At 40.7% G+C, this 23,704-nt stretch overlaps 2 protein-coding genes across 3 annotated transcripts; one reads left to right on the top strand and one right to left on the bottom strand.

The window, feature by feature from the left end:
• Positions 1-98: 98 nt before the first annotated feature.
• On the bottom strand, positions 99-9,689 carry si:ch211-168d23.3 (BRD4-interacting chromatin-remodeling complex-associated protein). The gene is made up of 12 exons (XM_047157671.2): positions 9,649-9,689; positions 9,423-9,465; positions 9,057-9,122; positions 7,332-8,813; positions 7,000-7,224; positions 6,431-6,890; positions 6,227-6,336; positions 6,014-6,066; positions 5,598-5,746; positions 5,324-5,418; positions 4,054-4,156; positions 99-2,461 (listed from the first exon to the last, which is right to left on the bottom strand). The coding sequence occupies exons 1-12, from the start codon at positions 9,687-9,689 to the stop codon at positions 1,815-1,817; spliced, it is 3,474 nt and encodes a 1,157-aa protein (XP_047013627.1). The 3' UTR covers positions 99-1,814.
• Positions 9,690-15,841: 6,152 nt separating this feature from the next.
• LOC128628788 (serine/threonine-protein kinase pim-1) lies at positions 15,842-23,227 on the top strand. 2 transcript variants are annotated; one of them, XM_053682648.1, is made up of 14 exons: positions 15,842-15,939; positions 18,011-18,149; positions 18,561-18,623; positions 18,715-18,829; positions 19,157-19,253; positions 19,338-19,440; positions 19,527-19,667; positions 19,759-19,939; positions 20,252-20,346; positions 21,230-21,355; positions 21,656-21,706; positions 22,012-22,387; positions 22,477-22,653; positions 22,742-23,227. In XM_053682648.1, exons 2-14 carry the CDS (start codon positions 18,018-18,020, stop codon positions 22,903-22,905), a joined length of 1,821 nt encoding a protein of 606 aa, XP_053538623.1. In that variant the 5' UTR covers positions 15,842-15,939; positions 18,011-18,017; the 3' UTR covers positions 22,906-23,227. The 2 variants fall into 2 exon arrangements, with proteins under 2 accessions (XP_053538623.1, XP_053538624.1); XM_053682649.1 differs by lacking the exon at positions 21,230-21,355 and having other exon boundaries at positions 22,742-23,221.
• Positions 23,228-23,704: the final 477 nt, after the last annotated feature.

Here is a 23,704-nt window from a genome sequence, read left to right on the forward strand (position 1 = left end):
AAATGTATACAAAAAATTTTCTCTATGTTTCAAATGAATGACTAACATGACAGTGGGTCAAAAGAGTCATTAGTTGGGATTTAACACTTTAATTACCCTTTTTTTTATTATTTATTTATTTATTTATTTATTTATTTATTTTTACAATCTGGTACTGCAGAATTAAGGCCTCTTTGATTTTGGCATTAGAACAATCGGTCAGTAAAATGTGTCGTAGTCTGAAGCGGTGTCCAACACATGCTACCGTATTCACAGTATTTAATAAACTGAAAGCGGAGAATGAGTGGAGAAGAATGACATCATCCATTGAAAAAATGGCACCTTGTCACATTTAGGGCTTGTCACAGTTCGTAGGGTTAAGTGCATTATACTGTCACCTTTAGTTTTTGTGACTGTGAACTGAAACTTTTACCAGTGCATAGCATGTCTGGGAGCATGTCTAAATTGAAAAGTCAGACTGTATCGAACATAGTCATTAAAGTCTGTGGACATGTGGATATTTAACTTAATGGCACAAAGTCAATCATTAACTATACCTCTATCTGCTTAAGCCCTAGTTTACTGTTAAATCCCAATGCATCCATAGTTCCACATCCATATATTCCATACATCCTGAATATTTGCTTACAAGGACATACTGCTTCATCTTAAAATGTTTTTACTTTGTATGATATACAGCACTAACAAAATTTTAAGATTGTCAATGACCACACAACCAACATTATATTTGTACTTATGGATGTGGTGTTAACTCGGGTGATTTATGGAGGAGGGCTAATTTTAAAACATGAAATAAAATACCTTTTTTCTGTATCCTGATCAATTTAATTTGCAGCGATTACCCAATGATCCATTGATATTGCTGTTGTTTGTTTTTTAACATAATATTTTTCTAATGCCAGAATACAGGCAATGAACGGCTGGGAATCACGATACAGAAAGCAAAAGCGGCTAGAAGTTGGACTGAGGCACGACCATGTATTCAAGACCAACTGCTCATTATTGCTTGTATTTTAGAATATCTCTTCGAGCGTTTTTATCTCCTTGATAAACAGTAAGATGCATCACAGTTTTCTGCAGACAAAAAGAACACCTGCTAATATGTAACTGGAGTAGAACATCTTACTTTCGATAATCACTGATGCAAATATGAAGTGGAGACCTTCTTGTGTTTTTTTTTTTTTTTTTTTTTTTTTTTTTTTTTTTTTTTTTTAAAAGAAAAGAATCTCTTGAATGCAGTAATAAGTTTTGCTGGTGATTTTCAGAATGAAGTGTGTGTTCTTTGGGGATAAACAAGCTGACACGGACATCAGTATCCATATACTATACACTTGTAGTGTACAAACTTTCTTAAACTGTACTATATTATTTATAACCAAGCAAACTCTTTCCCCTTCACACATGAATTATCGTACTTGTCACACAAACGCACAGACATACATTCAGAAAAGACAACAATACACACAGGCACTCGGCAAATGCAACTGACATTGTCAATGTTGGCACAAATCAAGCACATTGGAAGCTTCCTTACTTAACACTAAATCCAACATTAAAAAATTACTGTGGCGCAGCTTTAAAAAAAAAAACAAAAAAAAAAACAGGTGCTCCACTCAATTTATTCACATCAGGACTCCCAGTCTACTCCTTTTAAATAATTAACGAGCTTTACATCAGGTCCATTTTTATGGCCCTCTTTGAGTGGGAATGAACAAAGTAAGAATTTAGCGTCTGTCAGACAGTGTTAGTTATACTCAGCTGTAGGATGGAAGCGGCACTTGTTTTTTTTGTATCGCAGATTCTTGTTCTGTGTATTACATTTCTCCCTCCAGCACACAGCTGATGCTCTGCTCCAGTGTGCAGGGCTGGAGTTTGGGTTTGAGACAAGCTGCTGGTCCCTGAAGCCGCTGAAGCTCCAGGATACTGTCTATAGCGCTCTGAAGGTGCTCACTCAGGCCACCTTCATCCCCCAACCCATCTGCAACATCCAGCTTGCTTCTTTTAAGCTGTGGCGGGTGCACATGCACATCTGGAAATGATCCCTCTGCTCTTTCAGATTTGTGCTCTGACTTTGTGATAAAATTGCAGACTGTCCTGTTATTGTCCATGCCGTCCACCGCTTGTTTCTGCTCTGAGCTTGTCCCTGTAGGACCGAGCAACTTTTCCTGTTCATTCCCTCCTCTGTTAGTTAGCTGCCCGTCTAAGGTGCGTTTATGTCCAGTGGGGATGTGTGGTTCATCACAGGCAGAGTTATGGATGACTTTGCGTGATCCTGACTCATGCTTGATGGTAAGGCGCAGCGCCCCCCTGCTCCTGGAACAATATGTTTTAAGACCTGGGGGTCTGTCTGAGTGTAGTGCCCATGCAGGGGGCGATGGGGGACTCGCTGAGGCATCAGAGTGGCGTGAAGGCAGGGTGCCGCGGTGCCATGATGCTTTACGCAAAGACATCAGGAAGGACTCTGTTAAATGAGTCACATATACACACATTATATTTCAGCTAACTTCAGTTTGCCTTAACTGTCAAGATTTATTTAGTCACTTTCCATGAATCCAAACAGGATTGTAATATATGAAACACTCGTGATTCTCACTTCACTTAAAGCCGGTAAAGAGCACCTCTAGTGCTGCAGATTGTATTATGTATTGAAATTTCATTCACTTTTAACTCCTATACCTCTTAAAAGTATTTCACAGCGTGTTTGAATTTTCTAAAGTATCATTCATAGGCACTTGGCACTTGGATGGCAGAAGCATCATATAATCTAATAAACGGCTTAAAAACATGTTGGTTAACAAAGGAAAAAAATGCATAATTGTTGAAGTGGTGATGTTTTTTGTTAGGAGAAATTTATTTGGCTTGAGAGTGGTGTCATGGCTTGAAATGCTTGAGGTGCAGATATGTTACACTTTCTAGTTTTTAGGAAAAATGGACAAGCTGCGGGGTTTTTTTGTTTGTTTTTTTTTTTTGAGAGAAAAGGAGATGCTGGGGGGGGGACTATGTTTATCGTGGCTGTAACACAAGTAATGACAGGAACTAGTTTGTCTTGTTGACATTCAACAACATTAAATCTTTACTGTAATCCCTTAAATGCACAACATTTCATTCATTATACGTAACATTGTAATCGTTGTAACTCATTTTAATAAATTATTATTTCTTTAGTAACTGCTTACAGGGATGGATGATGGAAGCAGGAAAAGGCAGTTACTAAAAATTAATCAAATGTATGGTGGACTAAGAATACAAGTTTTTTTTTTTTTTTTTTTTTTTTTTTTTTTTAAAAGGTGTTATTTAATTCAAGAAAACATTTGTTGATATGGAGAAGTCATTAACAAGATCATTACTTAACATTTATGGATGCTCTTGGCTGTTAGCACATTATAACAATATTTTTTACCACAGTCTTCTGGAAAGAGGACTTTGTGCTTTGTGGTTTCTCAGTAATATGACAAGCTGTGTGTTATCTCATTAACTTCAAAAGAGAGAAAAAATGTTCACAACGTTATATATGTAGCTGTTGGGTTCTTTAATAAATAATGAGTCATTGGCAAATTCCTGTGGTATAAGAGCAGTGTAAAAAAAAAAAAAAAAACACTTTAGGATGTGCTGTTATGTGAAACTAATCAACTGCATGTGGTAATACATCACACCATTCTGTTGTTGATTAATTTCCTGTAACAACACCGTCATGTTTTATTCTATACCACAGCCTGTGTTCTAGTGCATTACAACATCAGTGTCTATAACGGTGTTGTGGACAAATATTAGTGTTTTAGGTAACCCGACATTATTAAGTCATATAACTACTTTATATACAGCACCCATGTCTTTAAATATAATTACTTATGAGCTTTTATTTAGACTTATGCCACTTACTGTATAATGCTATGTTATAAATGCATTTATAATACAATATTCATAGTGTTTACTGTTCATTCTTTATATTCTCTTCCCATAGTTAACAGCTACATCTGCCAGGTCACCAAAATCAGAGGAAAAGATGCTGTTGCGTACATGTTAGAAGTAAAAGAGTACCTCAAAAGAGCTCACCTGGATCACCTCTTGCTCTGCGTCTCTCCTCCCCGAGTAAGAGTCGCTCAGACTGCAGGAACAGCCGTTCTAGCATCACCATTTCTGCTGAAGGACTTTCTTGCTGTACAGATTAATGACAAGAGCTGTTATACTGATTTACAGTGAAATACACCTTAAATACTTATTTCTGTCCCCAATCATTTCCTATTGACAGTCAGGTCTGCCAGGGTTTTAAAGCAGCTGTCATCAGTTTCTGCTTGTTCTTAGGGTGTTTTGCCTTCAGCACTTGAAATAGATGCTCAGTTGGATTCAGGTCAGGTGATTGACTTGGCCATTGCAGAACATTCTACTTCTTTGCCTTAAAAAAAATCCTTAGTACATATAAAAAGTGCTGTAATTCCTACATTGTTCACCCATAAATACTCTCAAATTATTTAATTTCAACTCCAGCATACAATAGGCAGCTACAACAATAACTTTGTCAATGTCCCAATATTTGTGGATCTTATTGGCCAAAATTAGGTGGACACCTCACCACCATACCCGTATCTGCTTGGCGAACATTCTATTCCAATGTTGGGCCACCCATTGCTGCTATAACAGCCTCCATTCTTCTGGGAAGGCTTTCTGCTAGATGGAACATAGTTGTTGGGATTTGCCACAAGAGCAATAGTGAAGTCGAGCAATTATGTTGGGTGAGGAGATCTGGCACAGAGTCAGAGTTCCAATTCATCCTGAAGGAGTTCAGTGGGGTTGAGGACAGGGCTTTGTGCAGATCACTTGAGTTCTTCCACACCAACCTTGGCAAACCAAGTCTTTATTGAGATCATTTTGTCCACAGGGACATTATCATACTGGAATAGGTTTGGGCCCCTTAATTCCAGTGAAGGGAAATCTTAGGACATTTGAGATAATCATGTGCTTTTAACTTTGTGGCAACAGTTTGGGGAAGGCCCACATATGGGTGTGATGGTCAGGTGTATACATATTTTTGGCCATATAGTTTATATGCAAAACTGTGGACCTGGTTGCTGGAAGTACATGACTAACTTTGTGTTTTTTTACTAGTCCTGTACTTCCTGCAACCAGATCCACAGTTTTGCATTGCTATGAACAATATGTGAACAACATCCACAATGGTTAATGGTTCTTGGTTTGAAAATCCTGGTTTGAGCGTCTGCTGATACAATATATCCTTCAAATGAACTAATAAATGTTGAAAAATTCCAGATATGGGAGGTAGGCACATTTCAGAAAGAAATGTAAATGGTGCAATGCTCTGACTCACCTGAGACTCTGTCAGCAAGAGCTGCCTGTATTTATTTAGCATGTCTGTAGTACATTTCAGCAGCAGCCCTGATACATTCTCAAACTGCTTGTCCACTGAACACAGACGAATAAGAAAGTGGCATATGATGTTCATTTCAAAACCACTTCAGTTTACTTTGCCTGCTATGTAGATAAAATGGCAACAAACTGGATTCTTGAACAACCCAGTTGTCAGGTTAAGTAATTATAAACTATAGTTTCAAGTGTAGAAGTTTGCATGGCTTAAGCCTAACCTATTAGTAGATCAGTTTGGCTGGGTAAGGCTCTGGAGCAGGTATGGTAGGGCAACAGGTGTCTCACAGCATCCTCTAGCGAAGTGAACCGAGAGCAGGTATTCGGATTAAGAACAGCGTCATAGTCTGAACAAAGCTGCTGCTTGATCCTGTGAATTTCACACACATGCATATACGAGCAATGTATTAGATAAGTTAGAACCGACTGCTCTGCAACTTTGACTTCATGAATAGTTTTCATGAGGTAAAACAAATTCTGATGTAAAACACGAGAACTTTTAATTAAATGATGTTCTTAATACTAAGAATATTTCTGTAAATATGCATTTCTGTAGTTGGTCTGTGACAATGTCCATAGTGAAAAACACCATACGAATAAAACTGAATTGAATTGAATACTAAGCATGTCTGTTGACCTCTGCTGCCGCATTGCTGGAGTGAGTCTTTCTCTTGCCATCACACAGGGCACCTAAAGAAGCAGGATGTGAATGAATCACTTGGACTGCTTCATAATTCACTATTTTTAAATACATTTATAAATACAGTACGTTATGCACTGTCCACTACCATTTTAATTTATCAGCTGTGCCCATTAATGAACAAGTCATGTGAAAATCATGCACTTTCACCTGAAGTGCAGTGTGGCCCTGGGTGTCCTCTGATGACAAGCCCTCAAAGCTGTCTTGCAGGTCCAGCGGGACTATTTCTTCATCGTCTACTACACCAGGAACTCTGAGTTCTGATGTGAACCAAAAGAGAAGCAGTTAAAATGATGTATTTTGCTAGTTGCCATTGCACATGAGAGTTTTCCCATCCAAGTCAGTCACACTTACTGCTTTGATGCATGTGCTGCTGGGCTTCATTAAGGCCAGACTCCAGGACTCCATTGAGGCCATTAGATACAGGAATGGGTAAATGCTGTTGCTCAGAAACGCACATCTTTTCCGGAGTTGAAGATGGACTCAAGCACAGCATGGATTCCTCTTGCCCCTGCATTTTGGCGCTGAGAACCACAAATGCTGAGGAGGGTTGTCTGTCTGAAAGCGGGGGTGTAGGAAACATGGTCGAGGGAGTACTTCCAGAACACTGGGTTATGGGTGGTGAAACTAACGTGTCACCATGCTCTGACCCAGAATGGACTGGAGTGGCGATTCCTCCACACTCGGACAGCACAGAGAGAACCTCAGATGAGGCACACACAGCCAGTACCATGGGTGAAGACTCTGTCTCACTAGCTGCAGGAGAGATGTGGCTGTCCAAGGACTCAGCAGAGGCTGAAGGATTAAGTGCTTCCTGTGAGAACATGCATTGAAAACATGACCAGTTTTAAATCCTTGTATATCCAAAGTATGACTAAGTATAAACATAAGAAAAACCTCAATAACCCAACAGCTTGGTTTACCGGTAGGGGATGGTGTATGAATGCTTGATTTGGTGGTGTATGGCCTCCTTCAACAGCTTGCTGATTCTCTGGGTGCGTAATTAGGTGTTTGGACAATAATGTGACAGGCTCAGGGGAATTGGTGCTCTCTGGTGGTGCCTGCAAAAGAGTAATGACTGGGGAAGGCTGTGTGTGCATTTTGGCTACAGCAGCTTGCACTGAAGCTGGAGGAGACAGTGTGCCTTGCTGGAACAGGTAAACAAAGAACAGGTAAATATTGTACAGTCATAATCAGGCTCGATAAACCACAACTAAAGATCTTCTAAAATGAAGCAAAACAATAGGGAACTTACTTGTAAGATACTCTGCAGTTGTTCATTTGTTGCATTTTTATCTGCTGCATTTCTCTCAGGCAATAGAAGCACTGGGGTCTGTGGAAGACTTAGCTGCTCCTCAGGGCCCCCTGCCATAGGTCTCTGTGCCTGGGACACAAAGGGCAAGCTTTGCACCACGGATGGCCCATTCACTATTGATATGGCGGTCATATCAGGGGCAAGTACACCGGGAGTGTTGATCAAGGTAATCTGCTTCCCTAAGGCAGGAGTATGGACAACACCACCATGCTGCCCCTGTGCATGAGCAGAGTAGGCCCCTGCTAGCTGCGCCGGCATCTGGAAGACAGTAGGAGGCGCTGACTGAAGCTGCAGGGGTCCGGAAAGGAGAGCGCCCTGTCTGAGTGTGAGCTGCCCAGTTGGGGTGGTAAACACAGGGCTAAAATTCAGTTGCCTGGGGCGTACAGTTACAATCTGTGAGCCATCAACAAGCTGTCCTGCCAGAGGGGCTGCGCTTGGCATTTGATTGTTTGACGTGCTGAGCAGTGGCCTAGAGACACTCGCAGACTGGTTTACAGATCCTTGACTAGGCAGTATAAAGTGGCTCTGGCCCTGAAAGAGACTCTGGGGCTGAATGACAATTGAGCCTCCTTGGTTGACTAGCTGCAGACTCACAGGCTTGTTGAGTGTGGTTGTAGACTGTGATGGCAGAGACTGCCTGGAGCCCACAGGAGAGGACAACAGGATATTTTGTGATGCAGCTGGAGGAATAAAAGCAAGTCCTGCAGATGATTTCTGCTCTGATGGTTTTGGGCTTATCTGCACCAATCTAGGCTGGATGCTGACTGGCAGCTTGGGTTGGATGGGCAGAGGGGTTCTTTGCAATATAATCTCTGGAGGTGCTGTTGTCCTAACAGCAGGGCTCAATGTAAGGCCTGGTAGGGTTTTGTGGATGATCATATTGGAACCCTGTGCACGACTCAGACAGAAGGATGTGTCCGAAGTGGGAGGTGCAGGAAATACGTTCCCAGGTAGCAACCCCATTAATTGGGGTGGTACAGGCTTGAGTGAAGGGCAACCTGGTCCCACAGCTAACAGGGATGGTTGAGGAGGCTCTACTGCAACTTGCGTGTCCCTGGGCAATGTTGTGACCCCAGAGATGCTCAGTGTTTTAGACATATATGGAGGTGAAGGTGGGGGTATACCAGATGGGTAGAGAGAGAGCGCTTCACTAGACTGGGCAAGACCTGCCTCTAAAGCCAGTGTGTGCTCAGTAATGTCAGCCTCCTGGAGACTCTGCTGTAGGATGTCACATGTCGCCTCCTCCTCTTCCTGTTGCTGTGGCACTTCCGCCTCAACTTGTGGAGGTTCGCATACCTCTTCAGAATCCTCTCCTCCTGCTGGTGAAGCCAATAAGGCCTCATCCAGGAAGGAGAGATCCACACAACCTGATATAGGTGTGTCATGAGAGCCAACATCGTCTGCCAACAAAGAGACAGGGCTCTGGGGAGATAAAGAGGTGAGAGAACAATTAGTGAGTTGTGAGTGAGTGAGTATGTTATCAGAGAGGGACAAAAGAAGCCAACTCTTGAAATCATCAGACCACTGTCATTAACAGTACTGACCAAATTAACAGCTAGTGAAATTAGAAGAAATAGGGAGACATGCAGATTACAATGATCAAAAGTAGAGGTAAAATCTTCTCCTTCTACTATTTCGTCAATGGGGACAGAGGCCCAGACTTACCGGCGTGTCTGTGAACAGGGACGGCTCCCCAGAGGAAGAATTAATGAGCAGGTCTCCACTTAGCAGCTGCTTGAACAGATAGGGGAGAAGATGACTAATTGTAGGGAGAGCTTTCATAAATCTCCCAAATTTCTCTCCCATATACAAATACAGACAGTTTACAAACATAGTTTAGAATTATTGATTGTTACTATTATGTGTGATTCTTTTAATACTGTTAATAATGTACTGCTAATTATGTAGAGAATTCTGTTCATGCTTCATACATGATTAATGATTTGATTCTAAATGGTGTAATGACACTACTTATTGAATATATACTTAAGTTACAGTTTGTCTTGTGTGAGTATATAGTAGATAGTGAACCTCTTTTGTCCCATGAAGGAAGTCATTCAGGGCTTGTGGGTCACTAGTAACACAAAACAAATACATGAATTATCTAAGGCAAAGAGCAAATTACTTCTTTTTCCAAATTATATATCATTAGACTAAAGCTTTGCATTTCCTTTGTAACCAGATCTGAAGCAATGGTCTAAGCTTGATAACAATTCTAATAATAACCTCTGAGCAAGGAGAGTCTGGTAGAACTTACCACAACACATCAAGTAAACATGTGCCATCTTCATCCTCCATTTCAACTGAGGCATGTAAAAGAGACAAGGGAGTAGCATTAAAAACGGTTAGAAACATCATAATGTAACAAATTCTGTGATGTATAATACATTTGATGAAATTTCCTAATTTAAGTCCAGTTACAGGAAACCAATAGTCTATTGTGCACCTGATTTATATGTTCCAGCATAAGCAATCATCACTGCACATCTTTGTTAGAGTATTAACATTGACAACCAACGAGCTACAGTTGTAATCCAAAGGTTTACATACACCTAGGATTAAGGATATTCAAACTCAATGTGATAGTTTCATGTTACTGTACTATTCCTGTGTTAAGTCAGTTAGGTTATTTACTTTATTTCCAAATTTTAAAAAAATCGCTAAGAGATTTAAAAAAAAAAATATTTACTGCATCAGATTTTGTATATTGTGGTAGTATTTGGTGGCATTGTCTTTTAATTGCTTGACCTAATGCTTGGGGTAGCCTTCCATAAGCTTCTTACAACACACTGCCGGACATTTTGATCATTCCTTCTGACAGAACTGGTGTAATTTAGTTAAGTTTGTGGGCCTCCATGCTCGGACACAATTTTTCTGTTCCATCCACTAATCAAATTTTCAATGGGATTCAGGTCAGGGTTTGTGATTACAACACCAGTACTTTCCCTTTTCTATTTTTAAGCTATACTTTGGAGAAATGCTTAGGATCCTGGTCCTGCTGGAGCACCTAGATGCAACCAAGTTTTGACTGTCACCATTTTATCAGTCCCCTTTCACCCCCACAAAATGATGCTGCCACCCCCATGCTACACATTTGGGATGGTGTTGTTCAGTATAAAAGCCTCAATCTTTTTCTCAATGCAAAGCGCTGCTTATTATGCCCAAACAATTCAATTTTGAATTGAGCAGAGAACACTATTCCAAAAGGTCTGGCTTTTTTATGCCAGTCTTATGCCGTATGCCTGTCTTAAAATAGTTGCTTCTTTCTTGCATGACAACCTTTCAGGCCATGATGATGTAGGAGTCTCTTAATGGTGGATGTACACACTTTGTTACCTGAGCCCCCAACTCATTCACTAGTTTCGTTTTGTCTTCTGGTTCAGATGAACCATTTGGACTAAAGTTCATTCAAATTAACTGGGAGTTAATTTGTACCTTATTCCTGAATTACATCTGTGAACAGTGTCTGTGTGGTCCCAAGATTTTTACATTTGCATACAACTGTTTGTACAGATGCTTGTGGTACCTTCAGTTGTATGGAAATTGCTCCAAGAAGGAACCAACTTGTGGAGGTCTTAGCTGAGTTGCTTGGATTTTCCCATGGTATCAAGGCACTGTCTCAAAAGGCAGGCCATTTTACAGCCACACCCAGTACGGTGCAAAAGTCTTAGGCACCCTATTTTTTAGTAGAAACTTTGTTATAGATTTTTATTTTATGACTTCTACATTATCGAGTCAGTACAAAAACATTTCGATTCCCAAACATTAGTTTTCCACTACAAAATTAAATGTTACAGAAAAATGTTTGTGTATCAGTAAAGCAAGCAGCATTTTAAGTGGTAAGAGACACTTTTCAGAAAGAAAAAAAAACACAATGAAAGCTGCTGGGTTTTGCTGCATAAATAAGAAGCAAGTGCAACAGTCAAAGTCTCCAGAACCGTGTCTGGATCTGCAAAATGCTCAATAAACTTACAGCTAATTTCCAGCTAAGGGCTCATGTGGTAGAGCAGGTTTTCCACTAATCGTATGCACCCTCAGTTAACTTCTAACCATGACAACTGGCCAACGAGAAGCGTTTAAAATTCATTACATCAAATTCCAGAATCTTCCTGACTGTTTAAAGAGACTGTCAACTTGATATATGTAAATTGTGACCCGTTGTAATTCTGATATAGTCAATTAAAGCTGAAATAAATCTGTCTCTAATCCTTTTTTTAAAACTCTGATTTAAACAAAGTAGACACCCTAATTGACTTGCTAAAAGAAATGCATGGTATTGAACATCTTTAGCCTATGTGTATATAAACTGTTGGCCTCAACAGTAACTAGCTAACTTAGAGGTTAGTTTGTATTTCAAACTAATAATACGTGTTTTGATGTAAATCTGAACATTTTTCATTACCAAGCCTTAAAAGCATCTCCTCAGGGCCCAGTCTCACACCATGAAGATTTTTAATGATCAAGGTCATTTAAAACCTCCATAAGTAGAGAAGTGGCTGGTCTTGCCGAATCTTAAAGTCTCTCATTTTTACTGCTCAACTGAGGGGATTCATCATTTCTTTTGATGTTTTACTATACAACTTAAGAGCTTAAGCAGCCACACACTCTCACCTCAGAAGATGGGGGCTCCATTAAAAGCAGGGGGATCGAGGGATGGTGGACGTCTCAAAGGCCACACATCAAGGACTGAAACCAGGCCTGGGAGGCCAGGCACGCTGGGTTTAACTTCCATAACAGGTACATAACTGTCTTCTGCGCTTAAACACATCGAACAACCGGCATCAGATCATTCATTTCATTAAAAGACAATCTCACAAGGGTACCATCTAGGCTACACGTTATTATGCACAAAGGCTCTATTAATCTACTACACAATTACATGCGACACACTGTGTTTGGAATTGCACTGAACAGATGATATCCAGACCATTAAAAAATAAATAAATAAATAAATAAATAATCAACCACCTTAAGATGTGGTGGGCCTATTATGGATGGCTGAGGAAATAAAACCAATTATAGCCTAATAAGGTAACTTAGACTTTGATCTAATATGTGAGGGGAGCTCTAGAATGCATTCTCCAGTACATTCTCAGTAGGCTAATAATAATGACATCCTGCCTTCAGGGTGCTATGTAAACAGTGTGGGCATCTGCTTTGGCGGAACGGGGACACGCCAGTACAGGACGATCGCCTTCAATTAAAACGAGCAGTCCATCCAACGCAGGCTGCTGCACGTCGTCTCTTAATTTTGCAGGGGAGGTCCTTTCAAACAGGCAGACCTCCTCCAAACAGCACTACATCGCATTTTTATTTACGCACCGCAATCCGCATTTGAGCCTGGTTACGGCGTGGCGCAGCGCACAATGAGCGCTCACTCCGCTGTCATCAGACGCTTAAAAGCATCGCATCGATATTAAAAGTGACCTGCTCTCGTTTTTAGTCTCAAAACGACACCTTGGTAATATGATGCGTCTTAATGTATCGCAATTCTAGGTGAAAATGGAGCGCGTGAGCGTAATGAGGGGATGCCGCTGATGCTTCTTGAGGAAGGGTATCAGAGAGGCTGGATGCTGATTCGTAGCAACAAAAAAAAAGGCAGCTGGAATAACACGCGTTGGGGTATTTTTTTTACGCCTGCACGCCAAGCCCATCTCGCCTCGCTGGCTGTCATTTCGTGATATAACTTGAAAGGCGAAGGAGAAAAAAAAAACTCACCGCTTCTTTGTGGGGTTTTATTGTCCTGTCAGGCGGGCCTCTGCGCCATCGATTCTCACTCAGTAGCCTTTTGAGATGCTGAGGCTGAGGGAGGAGTGTGAGGGGGGAGATGGGGGAGACTGGGCTGGGTGAGAAACACGAGTGTGAGGCGATCTGAACACAACGGTAGAGAGAGAGAGAAAAAAACAACCACAGAGCGGAGACCGATTGGTGTATCCTCATCAGCTCAAAACAGCGGGTCGAAGAGAAAGAGAGAGATAGAGAGAGAGAGAGAGAGAGAGAGACAGAAAAAAAGCACAAACTCTTCAAAAATACCGCCTGTGCAAAATGCAGTGACTGTGCAGTGACACAACGCGAATAAGGCACGAGAGCACAGGCACATACTGTGTAACACCACAGTGCACGCGCGTCTGCGGACATTAAAGAGCATTTTATAATATTCACACAACCTGCTTCACCATTCCACTTCACCATAGCAAATATAGGTAATAAAAACAGATATTTGTAATTCTGTAAAAATCCAGGGCATTAATGTAAATAGTGCATTGAAATGTAATTTAGATCTGGACACATCCATATATTTGCATATTCGAAAGGGATAATTACTAATGTTAAACAGCTTTGTAGAAGTAAAAGAAAATACAAATATAAGTACACATACGGTGTATTTTGATAGGAACAATTAAGTGTACACCTTGATAGTTATGCAGTTGTCTAATCACCCAGTCATGTGGAAGCAGTGCAAGGCATAACATCATGCAGATACAGGTCAAGAGCTCCAGTTAATGTTCACATCAAACATCAGAATGAAGAAAAAGTGTGATCTCTTTGACTTTATCCGTGGCATGAATGTTGGTGCTAGAAGGGCTGGTTTGAGTATTTCAGAAACAGCTTATCTGTTGGGAATTTGACCCACAGCAGTTTATAGAGTTTATGTTTGGTGCGAAAAACAAAAAACAACAAATCCTGTGTGTGGAGGGGCTGCAGGTGGAAATGCCTTGCTGATGGGAGAAATCAGAGGAAAGGAGAGTGCGTCCTCTGTATGCTGCAAATCCTAACCCCAATCCTATAATTACTTAGAGACATAAAAAAAATCTGAGGCTATCATGTGCACAGACTCACTGAAACTGCATAGATGAAGACTGGAAAAGACCAGATGACTTTTTTCTTCTAATTTTCAACTGTCCAGTCTGTGTGAGTCTGTGCCCATGATAGTCTCAGGTTCCTGTTCTTGGCTGACACGATTGGAACCTGATGTGGTCTTCTGCTATTGTACCTCATCCACTGCATGGTTTGATGTGTTGTGTATGAGGCGTTTCCACCCACAGAACTGTTGCTAAGTCAGTGTTTTTTTGTTTTTTTTTGCACCATTCTGTGTAAACTCTAGAGATTGATGTGTGTGAAATCCCAGGAAATCTGCAGTTTCTGAAATACTTGAAGCAGCTAATCTGGCACCAACAATCATGCCACGATCAAAGTAACAGAGATCACACTTTTTCTTCATTTTGATGCTTGATGTGACATATGCTACAATTTTCAAAGTAAGGCAAAGCTTAGTTGGCTATATTGAGAAAACTATGCACACTACTGTTTCTTTAAAATGTTCACTTATCACAAAACAGTTCACTGCTACAGAATAAATGAATAATGCACACTGATTCAGCACTTCCATTGAGAACTGTCAATTTGATATTTGCATGGTGCCATGTTTCTTTTCTGTAAAGATTTTCAGTATGAAAAAAATGTTTTCCAAATTCAATATTTTCTATTTGTTACAGGATTGGATTGAATTCCTTCTGGTTTTTTCTCCAATATCCGATTCACCAGTTTGTGCTGGTATCAGCCCAATACGGATCCTGGGTATCGGATAGGTGTCATCCATTTTCTATACCGCTTATCCTATAGGGTCGCAGGGAACCTGGAACCATGGGGCACAAGGTGGGGTATACGCTAGATGGGATGCCAATCCAGTGCAGGGCAAACTCACATGCTATGGACACTTCAGACATGCCAATCAGCCTACCATGCATGTCTTTGGACTGAGGGAGGAAAACAAAGTACCCTGAGGAAACCCCCACAGCACGGGGAGAACATGCAAACTCCACACATGCAGGGAATCGAACCCCCAGCCCTGGAGGTGTGAGGCGAACATGCTAACCACAAAGCTACCATGCTGTATGTATTATTACACGCACACACACACACAAATATTACACACACAAACACACAACCACACACACAAAACATTTCAACACAAATACACTTGTTCTAATAAAATAATAAAATCATCTCACTATTAGCATACCATTTAAAAGTTAACTGTTTTTATAACTATATTCAGGAAATAACAGGATATCATTCAAATTTATTTATTTATTTTATTTAAATGTAATATATGGGCAATTTATAACATCAAATACACAATATATGAGCAAATATGCAAAAAAGAAATGTGTTTTATTTATTTATTCATTATGATCAGGTAAAGTTTACTAATTACAGAAGAAATTTAACCCACTTACTGAAATTTAATACAAATATCCTGAAACAAAGTTAGATTGGATGCTTCAAACAAACAAACAAACAGATAAATAAATAAATGAGAGTAAAAGGAGAGCAGTGTTGTGTTGGTGTTCATTAGAAGAGCAGTATTTGAGCGTTCCTGCAGCTCTGCTGGGTTTTTGGAGTGAAATAGAATTGTAGAATTGTAGAATGTTCAGGTCGTCATGGCGATCGGTGTGCTAATATACTGCAGGGTCTGTCATAAGGACTGCTGAAGATTTGCTCATTTCTACTTTGGATACTTCATGTTTCACATTTCCAGATAGAGGTGAGATAGATTTCTTGTGTGTGTTAAAACAGACAGGTGTGTAAACACCACACACATTCAGCACACCACAGATGAGAAATATCTTTAGAAGACGAGTGTATGACTGTGTGTACAACTCTATACTAATATTTCATTAGAGAGAGAACAGCCCGTAGCAGCACAAATCAAATGGTGGATGGGATAGCAGAGAAAACATATCGGATATCGCTTCCTGTAACTAACTGGCGTTGGATTTTGGAAAAGAAATGTATTTTTGGAATGGGAAATGTTTATATAGAAATATACTTTACTTTTTTTATTCTATTTATACTTTAATATTATACAGTGCATCCGGAAAGTATTCACAGCACTTCACTTTTTCCACCTTTTTTTTTATGAAACAGCCTTATTCCAAAATGGATTAAATTCATTATTTTCCTCAAAATTCTATAAACAATACCCCATAATGACAACGTGAAAGAAGTTTGTTTGAAATCTTTGCAAATTTATTAAAAATAAAAAACAAAAAAGCACATGTACATAAGTATTCACAGCCTTTGCTCAGTACTTTGTTGACGCACCTTTGGCACCAATTACAACCTCCAGTCTTTTTGAGTATGATGCTACAAGCTTGGCACACCTATTTTTGGGCAGTTTCTCCCATTCTTCTTTGCAGGACCTCTCGAGCTCCATCAGGTTGGATGGGGAGCGTCGGTGCACAGCCATTATCAGATCTCTACAGAGATGTTCAATCGGGTTCAAGTCTGGGCTCTGGCTGGGCCACTCAAGGACATTCACAGAGTTGTCCTGTAGCTACTCCTTTGTTATTTGTCTGTGTGCTTAGGGTCGTTGTCCTGTCGGAAGATGAACCTTTGCCCCAGTCTGAGGTCCAGAGCACTCTGGAGCAGGTTTTCATCAAGGATGTCTCTGTACATTGCTGAATTCATCTTTCCCTTGATCCTGACTAGTCTCCCAGTTCCTTGGAGCTGCCACCATCATGCTTCACTGTAGGGATGGTATTGGACAGATGATGACTAGTGCCTAGTTTCCTCCAGATATGAAGCTTGCCATTCAGGCCAAAGAGTTCAATCTTTGTTTCATCATGGTCTGAGAGTCCTTCAGGTGCCTTTTGGCAAACTCCAGGCAGGCTGTCATGTGCCTTTTACTGAGGAGTGGCCACTCTACCATACAGGCCTGATTGGTGGAGTGCTGCAGAGATGGTTGTTCTCCTGGAAGGTTCTCCTTTCTCCACAGAGACACGCTGGAGCTCTGTCAGTGTGACCATCAGGTTTTTGGTCACCTCCCTGACTCCCTTCTCCCCCCATCACTCAGTTTGGCCGGGCAGCCAGCTCTAGGAAGAGTCCTGCTGGTTCCAAACTTCTTCCATTTACGGATGATGTAGGCCACTGTGCTCATTGGGACCTTCAATGCTACAGAAATGTTTCTGTACCCTTCCCCAGATCTGTGCCTCCATACAATACTGTCTCGGAGGTCTACAGACAATTCCTTGGACTTCATGACTTGGTTTGTTCTCTGACATGCATTGTTAACTGTGGGACCTTATATAGACAGGTGTGTGCCTTTCCAAATCATGTCCAATCAACTGAATTTACCACAGGTGGACTCCAATCAAGTTGTAGAAACATCTCAAGGATGATCAGAGGAAACAGGATGCACCTGAGCTCAATCTTGAGTGTCATGGCAAAGGCTGTGAATACTTATGTAAATGTGCTTTTTTTGTTTTTTATTTTTAATAAATTTTCAAAGATTTCAAACAAACCTCTTTCATGTTGTCATTATGGGGTATTGTTTGTAGAATTTTGAGGAAAATAATGAATTTAATCCAGTTTGGAATAAGGCTGTAACATAACAAAATGTGGAAATTTAAAGTGCTGTGAATACTTTCTGGATGCACTGTACATCTCTGAAGGACAGAGTTTAATATTTCCTGGTCCTCTGATGAGGTAAGAAACGCTTTCTCCTCTCACACCTTCAATACTGCAGCAGTAAAGTTCTGAAGCGCATCATTAGATGGTTAAAGTGTGTGTGTGCAGTAATCCATATAATCCAGCTGTTACATCATCTGTTACAGTGCTAAGATGCAGAAGGAGGAGTTGATGAGATTTATCCAGGACAAATGTCAGGAGTGTTTTTTGCACCTGGATCAACCTGAGCAACAGAAATCCTATTTCTTCTGGTCCATTATGGAGTACATCTGTAATAGAAATGGAGTAAGTGTTGGAGTTCATCACACTGTAAAAAAAAAAATTGTCTTCTCAATTAAAATCTCCAGTATCTGATTACAATAGCACTCGACTTTTTCCTGCTGCGTTCTGCTAGTGACTAAATCTCACTCTGCTGAACACGCTGCTCTGTCACGACTAATAAAGTCAAAATAATAAGAACGTGTTCAGTCGGAACTCCCTCAGAACTAAATCAGTGGCGTGGATAAAAAATATATACGCTGATGAAGCTAAAGTTTAATCAACGTTAAATATAATTTTATTCTTCAAACTCTAAAAGCCTGCTGTAAGCAGATACTTAAGAGATGTTCATGCTGTTTACAAACTTGATAAAAAGTGCTTGAATGAATAAACATGTGTTCAGTGAGACGTGAAGTTAAAGAGATTTTTCTTTTACAGCAAGTAATGATGTCCGAAATCTCCTCGCTCCTCTTCAAGGGCTACGGCCTTCTGAGGAGAAAAGTGAGTGTATCAGCATCACCTTCTGTCTGTACTGTGTGTATTGCGTTATTCAGTATCACGTGGACTAACGTGACACTTTCTGTGTCTCCAGCTGGGACGTGTGGAGAAACAGGAGGACTGGTGTATTCCTCTGGCAGTGCTTTTATGCTCCGCAGCTCCAAAAGATGAACTCAGAGAAGCCATTATTGAAATGGGAGACATGTTCGGTACGGATACACTCCACAGTAACAGCATTTTTATGGAATTAATACATCGTACACTACTCCCACTGTCCACTTTATTAGGAACACCTAATAATGTTCACATCAAACATCAGAATGGGGAAAGATCTCAGTGAATTCAGTGACTGTAACCATGGCGATGGTTGTTGGTGACAGTTTCGGTATTTCAGAAACATCACTGGCTGATTGGATAATTGCAAGAATGTGCAGGTGTTCCTAATGAAGTGCACGGTGGGTGTACAGTATATTATTAACTCTGGACTGGTTTATGGATGTAGATCCTAATGTTCATGTTTGATTTTCCATCTTCAGCATCTAGAAAATGGAGCTATGCAGCACATATCTGCTACGTGTTGGCGCAATTGGAGCTGGGATCACACCCACGATTTACTCTGATTGGATGTGACAGGTATTTGGTGTGTGTGTGTGTGTGTGTGTGTGTGTGTGTTTTTATTTATTTTCCGTATTTGACACATGTTTCTCTTTGCACCAGAATGCCAGACAGTAAATCAGCCCTGAGGGAGGCAATAGAGAGAACTGAGGTCTATGAGTACGTGCTGTCTCTGACCACAGGGTTCGGTCAGCCACACTTCCAGGTTGGAAATTCTCTTCTTTTCTGTTTCATGACAAATTGAACGAGGAGCCATCGTACTGACAATGAATGGTTCTCTATGTGTCGTAGGATTTCAAGTATGTTCACCCCTGCTACCTAACCGAGGCTGGACTCTGTGCTAAGGTGCTTGATTATTGCGAAAGAGTTGCTACAACGGTCCTCAGCTTCCCTCACTGCATCCAAGGCAGTGTGATGGAATTGGTTATATGGGTAAATGAGATGATTTATATTTGTGAAATAGTTCCCAGGTTCCAAATGTAAAATCTTCATCACCACTTGATGTTCCCTATATGTCTCGTAGCTCTCTGAGCGTTTGCTTCAAGAAGAATGGAAGAATGAAGCAGAAGAACCCAAGTGGCTGAAAGAATTTCACCAGATGCTGGAAGATAGAGCAGCCCTTTGTAGCTCTTCTGATAACCAGGAGCAGTGCAGCTTTGAGTCTGAGGAACCAGTTAACCTGCAGTTTCACCCTTCAGATCATGGTGCAGTACAATCCACACTAACTGTATTTAAGACTTCAAAATCACTTTGCAAGGTGTGGAGAGAGAGAGAGAGAGAGAGAGAGAGAGAGAGAGAGAGAGAGAGAGAGAGATGAAAATAGCTTAAAATACACTTAACTTACTTCCTGGTTCATCATTCATGTAATTTTCTATTCAAACTGTAATATTTACTCTAGATGCTCAAATTCAGAACACCGTACTCAGAGACAGGACGGAGTACTAACTGGATTATTGTGTGTGTGTGTGTGTGTGTGTGTGTGTGTGTGTGTGTGTGTGTGTGTGTGTTTATAACAGATGAGTTTGACTCACGGTACACTATGGGAGAGATGCTGGGGACTGGAGGCTTCGGCTATGTCTACGCTGGAGTCCATAAGGCTGATGGGAAACCGGTAATAAGGCTTTTATTATTGTAAACAAACACAAACACCAAATACTAGTTTACATTAGTTTAAATACTAACCGTTACTAGGGATGTCACGATACCAAAAATCTAGTAGTCGGTACCGGTACCACCAAAAGTACATGATACTCAATATCAAAGTTGATACCACGGTGTGGTATAAAAATAAAATAAAAAAAATTTAATTAAAACTCTCCTGGAGGACATCCTCCTCTGGCTGATACTGGCAAAAAGAGAGAGAGAGACGGGGATATGTTAGTTATCAAACACTGTCTGACAATGAGTGGAGGCTACAGTGGAGGTGCACTCCTAAACGCGCACGCACGCACGCACAAACACACATGCACACATGCACGCACACAGACACACGCACACATCCCTTATACTCTGAATGCAAGCATTAGTTTAAATTCACTGATATGGTGGCAGGCCAAAAAGATTTATTAAAAGCATGAACATTTGAATAATTATTAGTAACATTAGGCTACATTTTGCTGACAGGACACGGGCTGAATGGCGATGCATGGTGGCCCATTTGGAGGTTGTTTATAACATTGCAATGCGTTAGCGTCGTTAACAAATAACTGTCTATTGCAAACATTAAACGTTAGCTGGTTTCACGGCAACAATGCCAGCTGCCTCAAACATCCATAATATAGGACTGTCTTTCAGGTGCTTCACCAAATTCCAGGTGTTTCCTCACTTTGTTTGAAATGAACGATAGCATCGGTTACACACTGGCTTCAGAGCATCAAAAATATGTTTATTGTCATCCGCCTCGAATGTGAAGTATTTCCATATTCCATACCACATTTCCTCTCAACAAGTCGGGGCGGAGCTAAACTTCTGTAGTTTTTCCCGTGTGCTTGTAGGCGTTCTTCTTCTTCACCACTTGTGGACCGACTAAAACACTTGCGCGTATTTGCTGCCTCCTTCAGTTCCGGAAGAATCGCTACCAATCTACTGCAGAAAAACAAGTACCATCACGTTTTAAGAAGGTTGGTACCGACTTGGTACCAAAGTATCGGTCCTTGTGACATCCCTAACTGGTACTAACTAACACTAACAACAGGGATGTAGAATTCTCTGAAATATGTGGGGACTTTACTTCCTGGTGTGTGGAGCTTTTTGTTTTGTCTGAACATTTTAGCTGTGGATTTAGCTTTTTGCATGACAAGTTTTAATGCTGCTTTGCTGAACCCTAAAATGTAGTATGTGTGTGTAACTGTAGTAATTTTACTCATTAGTGTAACGATGGATTGTAGAACTGATTCATTCTGTTTCGTCCATGTGAACAGGTTGCTATTAAATGTATGGACAGAAATCCCTATGATGAATTCATCACCATCGTAAGTGAACTTACTTTACTTCTGAGATTCTGCAGAGAATCAATAAGGTGTAAGTAACAATCAGGTTATAGAGCAGAGCTACACAAAAATCATGCATCCATTTATTGGTTCCTGCGAACATCATCACAAACATCTCAGCTCTTAATCTCAGATTCACATTTTATCACCTTTCACTAATAATAGATATAATAGATGTCAATCCAAACCTTCTCCATTGTACCATCTCTACTTACCACAGTTTAGACGTAGTCCCACCATGCTAACCCAAGCTAACCCATGCAAACCATGTGTGTGTATTATTTTAGCCTGGAGATACACGCAGGCTCCCTCTGGAGGTGGCATTGATGGAGATGGTGTCCAAGCCTCCTGGCTGTGAGAATGTGGTGAAGCTACTGGAATGGTTCAAGATGTCCACCTTCTACATCTTGGTGCTGGAGCAACCCGTCCCCTGCACAGACCTTTATCACTACTGTAAACGTAACCGTCAATTGCCTGAACCAGTGGCTCGAAAGCTCATGTGGCAAGTGGTTCAGGCTGCTCATCACTGCTGTACCCATGGAGTTTTTCACAGTGACATCAAGCCTCAGAATATTTTGATCAAAACGGACACGCTGGAGGTGAAGTTGATCGACTTTGGCTGTGGCGACCTGCTGACGAACGAGCCCTACAAGAGCTTTTCAGGTCAGTTCAGTATAGATATGCGGATACAGTCACACTGTAGAGAAGCTTTTCTATGATGGTTTCTGCTCTCTCGGTCATCTTTCACTCAGGCACTCCGATTTACTCGCCTCCTGAGTGTATTCTCAACAGAGACTATTTTGGAGTTCCTGCTACTGTCTGGTCTCTGGGTGTGGTCCTGTTTTTCTTGGTCACTGGAAAGGACCCCTTCAATAGTGATAAAGAGGTTGTTAAGGGGAATCTGCGGCTCCATTCTGATCTGCCTGTCGGTAAGAAAATACACCAGCATCACCTTTTATGATTCATTTTACTTTGTGAGTTTAAACTTCTATTTTAATCTCATCACTGCTCACACAGGGTGTTGCGAACTGATCAAGTGGTGCCTGGAAAAAGACCCGAATCATCGGCCAACTCTCACACAAATCCGAAACCACAGGTGGTTTAAGGAGGGACTTCAGGACACGGTCCTGACAAAATTTCGACAAAATTTCACGGAGCTAAGACACGCTGTAATCGTCTAGAGTACAGGGATTATACTGGATCAGTACTGAGCTCTGGAACACAGATCACTCTACTTATGGGTTCACTGAGGAAATACTGATTGCTTTCCAGTCCATTTTAATCTATCTTTATTATGTTGTAGATGCCATGCTGTCCTGCTGACTAGTATCTGATAGCACCTTCATAACATTTAAATGTGTAGGGGTCCACTCACTGGTCCAACGACGGTATCCAATGACGTGGTAGAAGGATTTCCATGTGTCCCTGTCCTTTTGAAGCGATGCGAATATATTTAAATTCTGCTTAACTCTCTCTTAAATTAAATCTGACTCCTGAAACTTCGATCTTGTATTTATTTCTTGGTTTATATTTTGATACTTTTGATCTTCTATACTTGATTAATTCTAATTTATTCTATACTTTAAATTGTGCTTGTTCATTCGGATTCCGTGTCGACTCTCGCGCCGGTCATTTGCGCGGATCTCATGGTCACAAACTCTCAATGGTCATTGGTCTTGGTCATTAGCTAGAGGTAATTGATTAATACTATTTAGACAACCGCCCCATGCTTACCCTTTCCTAAATAGTACTTTATTAGTCCCCTTAGATAGTAACACATAGTTATAGTAACGTTATCTCTAGTCAGAGGTCATGACCACTAAAATCTACAGAAATAGACCAATAATATCTAAGTAAAATTAACTATATATAATCATGCCATAGTTTTCCTATGTGCATGTTAACTAGAGTAAAATTACAATAACCAGAGGTTTAGACTGCACCCTATTTAGACTTGGTCGATCAACTTTATGTTGTCCT

The sequence above is a fragment of the Ictalurus punctatus genome, chromosome 9, assembly GCF_001660625.3.
Source record: "Ictalurus punctatus breed USDA103 chromosome 9, Coco_2.0, whole genome shotgun sequence".
Lineage (NCBI taxonomy): Eukaryota > Metazoa > Chordata > Actinopteri > Siluriformes > Ictaluridae > Ictalurus > Ictalurus punctatus.

Bases quoted from the DNA above. Each gene is read 5' to 3' on its own strand.
- LOC128628788 (XM_053682648.1), top strand. From the start codon at position 18,018: ATGCAGAAGGAGGAGTTGATGAGATTTATCCAGGACAAATGTCAGGAG. The intron at 18,150-18,560 runs GTAAGTGTTGGA...TTTCTTTTACAG, and splicing joins ACATCTGTAATAGAAATGGA to CAAGTAATGATGTCCGAAAT. The intron at 18,830-19,156 runs GTACGGATACAC...TTCCATCTTCAG, and splicing joins TGAAATGGGAGACATGTTCG to CATCTAGAAAATGGAGCTAT.
- si:ch211-168d23.3 (XM_047157671.2), bottom strand. From the start codon at position 9,689: ATGGAGGATGAAGATGGCACATGTTTACTTGATGTGTTGTG. The intron at 6,891-6,999 runs GTAAACCAAGCT...ATGTTCTCACAG, and splicing joins TCATACACCATCCCCTACCG to GAAGCACTTAATCCTTCAGC. The intron at 6,337-6,430 runs GTAAGTGTGACT...GGTTCACATCAG, and splicing joins GCAGCACATGCATCAAAGCA to AACTCAGAGTTCCTGGTGTA.